General features: G+C 32.2%; 1 protein-coding gene across 1 annotated transcript; it reads left to right on the forward strand.

The window, feature by feature from the left end:
• Positions 1–5,109: 5,109 nt before the first annotated feature.
• On the forward strand, positions 5,110–8,782 carry LOC111019248 (Putative pyridoxal phosphate-dependent enzyme, YBL036C type). Its single transcript, XM_022295593.2, has 7 exons — positions 5,110–5,510; positions 5,592–5,658; positions 5,890–5,936; positions 6,311–6,398; positions 7,483–7,616; positions 7,947–8,045; positions 8,567–8,782. Exons 1-7 carry the CDS (start codon positions 5,289–5,291, stop codon positions 8,645–8,647), a joined length of 738 nt encoding a protein of 245 aa, XP_022151285.1. The 5' UTR covers positions 5,110–5,288; the 3' UTR covers positions 8,648–8,782.
• Positions 8,783–9,702: the final 920 nt, after the last annotated feature.

Raw genomic sequence — 9,702 nt, forward strand, 5'->3', positions numbered from 1 at the left:
AAGACCCATAGAACACAATCCCCAAAAAACCCCAAAAACAATTATGGAATTAACCCAAGGAAAAGTATAAGAACGGATTACCTTGATGATCAATATCAAGAGTAGAGAAAACTTGTTTCTAAACTCGTGATTCGAATCACTCCACACGAGGTATAATCAATATTACTTGAATGATCCTAACATGCAAATTCTAAAGACACAAGAAATTGCATAAGATATGGGAGATAATGGGTAAACTCACTTTTCATTAAACTTAAAACTGTGTCTACAACAAGAAACCTCAAGGCTATATATAGTCATCTTAGCAAGCCATATGAAAGGTCTTTAAGAAAATGGAAAGACTCATAACTTACCAGAAATGAAAAGACATGTAAATGAAATGACATAACTTACAAGAAATGAAAAGGCCAAAAAAAGAAAAGACATAACTTAAATAAATGAAAAGACAAGCAAATGGAAAGCCAACAAAAATAAGTGCAATTTAGTACATGATGAGGGACATGAGTGTTTGACTTGGTTTTTGAATTGAATGAGTTGACTTTGACTTGAATTGATGGAGCTGACTTTGACCTTTATCAAGTTGACTTTGACTTGCCTTAAAATCACTTAGGAATGCATAACTTGCACCAAATTGTAGTGAGTTGTTCCAACTTCTTGCACATCTTCCTTTAATTCTCTTGTCGAGTTCACAAATACTTGGACACGAAGTAGTAAGGCTTGTTGAAGTTTCCTAGCTCTCGATCTTGTAATCGGCCCTGAAGCATCACCAAAGGGAGCTCCTTGGTTCATATGTATCATGCTAGGGGAGAACTCATTGTGAAATAATACAAACAGTTGTACACAAGCTTATGACTAGCATTGGAATAGGGCTAATGCCATGCAAATTGCAATCATCTCATGAAATACCTAACGAAGATCATGTTAGCTGAGGGACCACTTAACCTATTCCTAAAACTCACGAACCAAAAAGTAATTTTTTTTCTAAAATAAGAGTTCATGGATTCAATTGTAACAATAGCTATAATTCATAGATAGTATGTATTGTCCACCAAACTATGCTTGCACCGACAAATTTGAGTAGTTAGCATGTAGAGAGATTAACAACAAAAGGTTGCTTGCCACAAGTAAAATATGGACAAACAATTGTTTTTAACAGCTTTGTAATATATTTTCTTATTTGTGATTCAACTACTCACACTAAATTTCGGAAGAAATTATATTTCGTGGACTAAATACAAGTTGTATTGCTATCTTGGGGTTCACACAATCTCTAATATTTATCCTGTAATTATTTTCCTTGAATTCTTGTCTTGTTGATCTTAATCGGCCTCTTGGCGGCTTGTTGATCTTGATCGGCTTCTTGGTGGCTTGTTGATCTTGATTGGCCTGTTGGAGGCTTGTTGATCTTGATCGACCTGCTGGAGGCTTTTTGATCTTGATTGGCCTCTTTGTGGCTTATTGATCTTGATCAGCCTCTTGACGGCTTGTTAATTGTTGATCTGGATCGACCTCTTGGCGGCTTGTTGATCTTGATCGGCCTACTGGCAGCTTGTTGATCTTGATCGATCTTTTGGACTTATTTATCATGATTGACCTCTTGACTTCTTATTTATCTTAATCGGTCTTCTGGTTTCTGGTTGATCTCCAGAGAGCAGAGATATTTCGGTCTTATGTGTGGATAAGATTTTATCCCGGGCAAGATTTCGATCAATGATGAATTAGATGATGAATGAACTCCTCTATTTACAGGGTATTGGGCTTGATTTGGACTTGGGCTCACCGAATGGGCCCTCGGTAACTTAAGCCTTTTGCTAACTTGAGCATATTGAATTTTTCATATCTTTGAATTTAATTTAAAGACGCTTGTCAAATTCTAATTGGTCTCAATTTAATGACATAAAATTTTGTCATTATTATGTGGCAATTTGTGATTCGCCGAAATTTATGAGTCAATAAATGCCCCTTTTCAAAATTTATGCCAAGCATAGTTAGGGATGAATTTCGAAAAATATTTTAGTATTTAATTTTACCAAAACCTCAATTTGGAATATGCCCAAATTGAAAATTTGAAATAAAAATTTGACAAATTTGGAATATGTTCAAATTTTGGCCTGAAGTGGAGTAAAGTTTGAATTTGAATTTTTACTCCAATCTCGATTTCGAATATGGCCAGATTGAGATTCAAATTTGGTAAAATTGTAAATTTTGAAATATGCTAAAATTTAAAATTGTACAAAAATTTTGAATTTTTGACATGAACGAGAGTAAAATTTGAATTTGAATTTTTAACCCAATGTCGATTTGGAATATAATCAAATTGAGATTCAAATTTGGTAAAATTGTAAATTTTGGAATATTCTCAAATTTTAAATTCTACCGAGATTTCGAGAATAGAATTCTTTTTATTCGAATTTTGACTTGGATGAGAATAAAGTTTGAATTTGAATTTTTATCACAATCTCGATTTGGAATATGAACAAATTGATATTAAAATTGTAAATTTTGGAATATGCCCAAATCGAAAATTCTACAAAGATTCGAATTTGATCTTCTTTGGCTTCTACTTGATCTTGAGATAGCAGAGATATTTTGATCGTATGTGTGGAGAGGATTTTATCCCATGCAAGATTGTGATTATTTAGAAGATGAATTAGATGGCTGAATGAACCCCTTTATTTATAGGGTATTTCATGTGTTTGATTTGAACTCGAGTTCATCTAATGGATTAAGCATTTTGCTAACTTGAGCCTATTGAATTTAATTCTAATTGGTCTCAATTTGATGACATAAAATTTTGTCATTATTATGTGGCAATACATGATCCATCAAAATTTATCAATGAGCAAATGTAACATTTTTGTTCAGGCTTTACCTAAAATTTAGTAGAAAAGTTAGAAAATAATAAATATAATTTTTTATTTATTTAAGAATTATAGTTTTGTATGCAATTAATGAAAAATTAGTTTATTAAAAAACTAAAAATATTTTTATTAACTATTTATGTTTAATATAAAAAAATTACAATAATATTTATTATATTAATCCTCAAATTGTCACATCAAGGCAAAATTCAAACAAAAAATCATACAAAATAAAAACATTTGAATCTCGAAAATTTAATGGCTTAGATAATAAAAAAAAATACCAATACAATCATTTATAATAAAGATATTACTAATATGTAATGGAACCATATAAATTGAAGATAATAATAAACCCTTAAATTGCAAAGAACAATGAAATAAATAGACAATAAATATATATATGTACGTTGCTTCAACAAAAAAATATATATACGCACACATTCAAAATCTTAAAAAAATAGGATGGAGGCACCATCCTTTAAAAGTATTTAAGAAAAAAGAACCACTTTTATAAAACTGGAATTCTAATTATCCCACCAATATATATATTTTCTTTTTCTTTTTCTTTTTTTTTTTAAATTGACATATTTATATGAAAAAATTTTCAATTTTTTCGAGAGAAATAAAAGAAACATGAATTTGTTGATTTTTCTTCCCTTTTTAAAAATTAATATGTTAGGCAAGTTTCTCCACGGATGTGTTTGAAAAATTGACAAAAAAAAAAACAAATGTATATCTATAAATTAAAAAAAATTATATAAAATAAGAACAATCAAATCTGTAAAATTTAATGACTTATAGAGAATACAAAAAGAACGGTATAATAATTTATAGCAAAAGTATTACTAATATATAACAACCTATAAATTGAAAATAATGATAAACCCTCAAATTTCAACAACAATGAAATAAAACAGAAAACAAATGTATATCTATAAATTAAAAATAAAATTAGAAAAATGGTAGAGTGCAGCCAGCACCATTTAAAAGTGTTTAAGAAAAAAACCTTACTTTTAGAAAATTAGGATTTTAATCATCACACCAACATATACATTCTCTTTTTTAGAAAAAAATGACATATTTATTTAAAGAAAATTTTTAATTTTTCTATGAGAAATAAATAAAAGGAATATGAATTTTATAATTATTTCTTTTTTTTTAAATTAACAAATTAGGCAAATTTCTCCATGGATGTGTTTAAAAATTGAGATAGAAACTTATTTACACAAATATCTAAAATTTTCTAATTTTACACTTTTAGATTTCTGCATGTAGGATTTTATTTTAATTCTGATTTTAACCTTATTAATTGCATTTACATTTATTATAGTTATTTGTTTTTTAAATATAAAAGATTTAATTCCATAAATTATTATCATAATCCTTTAATTATCGTGGGTCCATACTAATTTTCAACACAAATCCCTTAATTCACTCCTTCAAAACCGTAATTTACTCCTTGATTTTCTCTTAATTCACCCTCACATTGGTGCTCAACCTTGGATGATAATTCAAAATCAAACATTTTTGAAGTCTCAATAAACAAATATCTGCATATTCAAAATCACAGTATATATCCACTTATATATCCACATATATACATTCAAAATTACTATAGTATATATCTGCATATTCGCATATATACAAGTTGAGTTATAAGATATATCCACTTATATATCCGCATATATACATTCAAAATTACTATAGTATATATCCGCATATATACAAGTTGAGTTATAAGATATGTCTTAATTAAACTCACTATAATATATATCCTCATATATACAATAGTTCACACGAAATCAAAAATCGAAAACAACCGTTGGAATGCAAACCTTTTGATCGGGATAAACGGAGACGAACTACTTTGGCGACGGAGAAAAATGGAGGCGGCCGGAGATGAAGGTAGGTAAACATGAGTCGAAGATGAAGGCAAGTAGAAATGATCGAAGAAGAATGACGCAAATCTCCTTTCGAACGGGATAAATGGAGACGGACGACGGAGAAAAACGGAGTCGGTCGGAGAGGAAGGCAGACAGGGACGAACGGTTGGAGGAAGAAAAATGGACGGTCGAAAATGAACGGTTTTGGAGATTTTTTTTATTTTGAAAAGTATAATTAAACACATTTTAAGGGATTTAAATTGAGGTAGTTATAATAATACGTGTGATGAGTACCAATTAGATGTTTTGTGAGAAAATTGTAAATTTTAAATCTACTAATCCCAAATGGGCCGTACGTAAATCCGCCCGTCCCTCGTTACATTTTTTTGACGAATGGCGAAGATTTCTGTGAACCACATGCGATGGAAGCCATGGAGGACATTAACAACCAACGACTTCATTTCACTGTAATCTCAAATCTTCCACTTCCAAAGGTGCAAAATCCGCCGGATTAGACCAGCAAAACGGCTATCAGATTCATATGGCTGCTCCACTGGTGGAAGGCGCAGCCGCCGCAGCTCTCCGGTCGGTGATGCTCCGAGTCCGGCAGGTGGCTGAGCGGTCTGGCCGGCGATCCGATCAGGTCCGCGTCGTGGCAGTCTCCAAAACGAAGCCTGTGTCGCTCATCCGCCAAGTCTACGAGGCTTCCCATCGATGCTTCGGAGAGAACTACGTCCAGGAGATTATTGATAAAGCTCCTCAGGTTGTTTTCTTTTTCTAGGGCTTTGATTGGATTTATGTGCTTGAATTCGTGACTTGCGTCTGAGATTCTATTTGGTCTCAGCTTCCTCGAGACATTGAATGGCACTTTATTGGGCATCTCCAGAGCAACAAAGTTAAATCGCTTCTGGGTACAATCCGTCTCCCTCCTCTTCCATGGGCTTATGATACAACTTTGTTTGTTTCGAGGAACCCTCCGAAGGCTTTATGATTTGTTTGATTTTCTTGATTCTCTTTTTAATATTTGATAACTCTTCTATAACAGAAAATCCCAGGGGATAAAATATTTGAACTGTAGAATTTGTCTTTTCATTTACATGTCACATTTCATTGCTCTGAGGGGCCTTTTCTTTTCCCTGCAGCTGGAGTTCCAAACCTGGCCATGGTTGAGGGTGTAGATAATGAGAAGGTAAAGATTTAGTGCAATGTCTATTATATTTCTTCAAGGTGAGATTTCTTTCATGTTTATTATTCATGAAATAAGTTTGTGCCACTGTTTACGGTTTTCCTTTTGTTGTTTGGTCTTGTACATGCTGCCTTTAGAAATGGCACTTGAAATGTGCTATAAAATTCTGCGTGCAGCACGATGAGCTAGTACTTGTTCCTATTTTGGTTAAAAATGACTTGCATATACGATGTAGTTGGTAAAATTTATGGTCTTTTCTCCTAATATCGTGATAAATTTTCAGATGATCAGAAAAGAAAAGAAAAAGAAAAAAGAAAATATCTAACTGCTTATTCCTCTGCCACTTAAGAATACTTCATGTTCTCATTCCACTGCAGCTTGCAAATCATCTCGATCGTGCAGTTTCATACATCGTAAGGGATCCTTTAAAGCTTCTAATCCAAGTAAACACCAGTGGAGAAATATGTAAGTTACCTGGTTCATTGATGATATTTGTTCGAGATCATTCTTATGATTGGTTGAATGAATCTATTGTTTGAACATATTTATAAATATGGAAGAAAAATTGGATGAGAGAGTAGTATTTGAGCCATTTTGATTGCTGAGACATGGCAAGTCTATTAGGAAAAATGGGAAACTGATTTGAAAGGTTTAAACACAGCGCGTCCATTTGTTATTGCTTAATATGTTGTTTTGGTAGAATATAAAATCACTTTGAGATGCATCCAAAATATAGTGTATCCTAAACTGTGGTAATGCTGTCGACTCTAATATGCCCTAGGTTGTTGGAGCTTGACTTGACTAATAAGGGCTCGCTACTGGTAAATGCATTCAATCAAATCAATCCTTTTACCCATTAACATCTTAGAAGATTTCACAAAATCGTTATCATAGAGGGTGAGTCGGGACCTAATATCAAGCCGAAAGGCGCCATCGATAGACAACAAGTGAAATGTTGTACATCTTGAAATACTTCTTATACAGATGTGTTGATATAAACATAAACATTTTTTAGTCGAGGAGTGCGGAGTGCAGAAGTTAGTCTAGACACTGATTGATATCAAATATATATAAACATTCATTGAATGTTATCTTCACTTTACGAGGAACATCTAAACAACCTCTTCCTCCTTCCAAAAAAAAAAATTATTTTATTCTCATCAAATGACCCTCCGACTTCAGCAAATAAAGCTTCTCCTGAGTGTCATAGTGACCAATGGGATGACACTATCATAATTTACTCGATGTTCTCATTACTTTGATTATCTTTATTGTGTTGTTCAAGCCACATAACTTTGTCTACGTCTATCAAATTTTACATCCTATAGTAACTTTCTTTTTATCAAAATTACCCCACGAGCCTTGATGATGTCCTAGCCTCAAGATTGAATTTTGAAACACCTGCTCTTAGCCAGAATATTTTTGGATGAACATGGTCTGTATAACAGCATATTTTTAATGATTATATCATTATTTTCTATTTAATTATTTGGAGATTTATTATAGGCATAGGACTATATGGAAAATGACTCAAGCGAAAATTTGGCAGCAAAATCTGGTGTTGATCCTTCTAGATGCGTCGAACTTGCTAAGCATGTGAAGTTATGCTGCCCACATCTTGAGCTTTCTGGGTTAATGACAATTGGGATGCCAGATTATTCTTCCACTCCAGAGAACTTTAAGGTGATATTTTTGTACTTCTTACATGCTGGAAGGCGTGATAATGTTAATGAGAAGGAATTTGTGCTCCAAATTTTATAATAAGGATCTTTTGAAGGGAAGAAAAAAGGTTCGATCTACTTCAATGATATTTGTGGTGGTGTAATGAATATATTGATTTCATGTTTTCAAATGCTTCTGAACCCGACTAAAGAAAAAGAAAAGAAGAAAGGTTTCTGCACGCAAAGTTTCTTCTTCACTGTGCTTAACAATTATAGTTGTGGAGTTCTCCTGGTGTTCGTTTTTTCAGCATTCAATCTACTAAAGCCATACATTGTTTTCCTGACCTACCAGACATTATTGAAATGTAGAGCTGAGGTCTGCCGGGCACTTGAAATGGCAGAAGAGCACTGTGAACTGTCGATGGGAATGTCTGGTGATTTCGAGTTGGCGGTTAGTATTACTTAAACCTCCGTATGCTGCGTTTTTGTTTCTCTTCCTTTTTGATAACTGTCGGCTGCTTATTTTTATTGAAAATCAAGATGAAGTATACCTCAAATCGATCAAAATTTGTTCAATTCATTTCATAAAATTGAAAATGGCAAAATACATTTTTGGTTCAGATTTCGTCTATTTGGTTCCTAAAGTTTCAAAAGAGACAATTTAGTTTTTGAAGTATGGAAAATTGTTCTGAAGGGTCATTGAGCATTTAACTATTAGTTGACTAATAGAAATATGAAAGGATGGTTAAGTTAATGACCGTAAATTGCTAAGTTAGCAAAATGTTATAATTTTCCGCTTACACCCTTAGGTGTGGAGATATCTAGGAGGTTGCCATTGGCATTACACATAATTTTTTAGCTTCATCAACAAAACAATTGGAAGTTGAATTTCTAGACATTTATATGATTGGTTTAATTCATTTGAACTCATAATTAAGAGTGAGGGGCAGCTTGTTGTTTATTTCATTACAGATCGAAATGGGCAGCACCAATGTGAGAATTGGATCCACCATATTCGGTCCAAGGGAATATGCAAAGAAACAAGCAGAGTAGCATCAAGATTAGTTTTCCTTTATTCATTGTTAAACACAACAATTTATTCATTGTTATATCCATATTAATTGTTAAACACAACATTGGATAAAAAAAGATTTTATAGTACACTAAAAATGAAGTCTATTTAGTATCGTTCCTATTTCTTATTTTTAATAAAGAAAAATAGAATTGCACGGCCTCAACATCTATAGAATGTTGACACGTCGATGGAAATTTAACATGAAGTGCATATTTGAGTTATTTAAATATGTTTTAGGGATACCTGCAACTATAGCAAAAATCTAATAATAAATTACAAATATGGCAACCATTTTTTTATTTGCAATTATAGCAAAAAAACAGAAGCACTACAAAAGAAAAAAATGGAAATTTTTTGCTAATAACAAATTACAAATATAGCAACCATTTTTTTTTATTTGCAATTACAGCAAAAAAAAAAAAAAAAAACAGAGGCACTAAAGAAAAAATGGAAAAGTCATTTATGCCCGGGTGATTTTTTTAAAATGAGAAACTCTCACATTTATATACTTTTCGCTATATCAGTGAAATACCTGAAATGAATATCACTGATATATTTAGTGCAATTAATATACATCATTATTGTTTTGATTCTTCTTTCCAACTTTTTGATTTATGGTTAGGCCTTTTTATAAATTATTACTTTGTGTTACGTGTGTACGCATTAGGTGTATCAGTTATTATAATTATATACCTAAAATAAAGCATATCATTGATATACTTGATATCTCAATAAGAAACATACAATGTTACTTCAACTAAAATCTTGAACTTAAAAGAAGATTTATCATTGATACCTAATATGATATCATTCGTATGTTTAGTGTGGTTGATGTTTTTATATCAGGTATATTAGTAATAGAATTGGTATTTTGTATATCAATTATATAACTTGTTATTAGGCAAATCCAAGACACAATGCGTAGTAACTCCAGTCGACCACGTGGAGCGAGTTAGTAAAGAACAAGTAAAGGTCGAGTGCACTTGAGCAAACCATACCAGAGACAACAGGTGGGCAAGGAGCATAGCTCCTT

This window comes from Momordica charantia, assembly GCF_013281855.1.
Source record: "Momordica charantia cultivar OHB3-1 chromosome 10 unlocalized genomic scaffold, Mcharantia_2.0 BLBB01000010.1, whole genome shotgun sequence".
Taxonomy (NCBI): Eukaryota; Viridiplantae; Streptophyta; class Magnoliopsida; order Cucurbitales; family Cucurbitaceae; genus Momordica; species Momordica charantia.

Excerpts from the sequence above, each read along its gene's own strand:
- LOC111019248 (XM_022295593.2), top strand. The coding sequence starts at position 5,289 with ATGGCTGCTCCACTGGTGGAAGGCGCAGCCGCCGCAGCTCTCCGGTCG. Across the intron at positions 5,511-5,591 it reads TTATTGATAAAGCTCCTCAG|CTTCCTCGAGACATTGAATG; the intron begins GTTGTTTTCTTT and ends ATTTGGTCTCAG. Across the intron at positions 7,617-7,946 it reads CCACTCCAGAGAACTTTAAG|ACATTATTGAAATGTAGAGC; the intron begins GTGATATTTTTG and ends CTGACCTACCAG.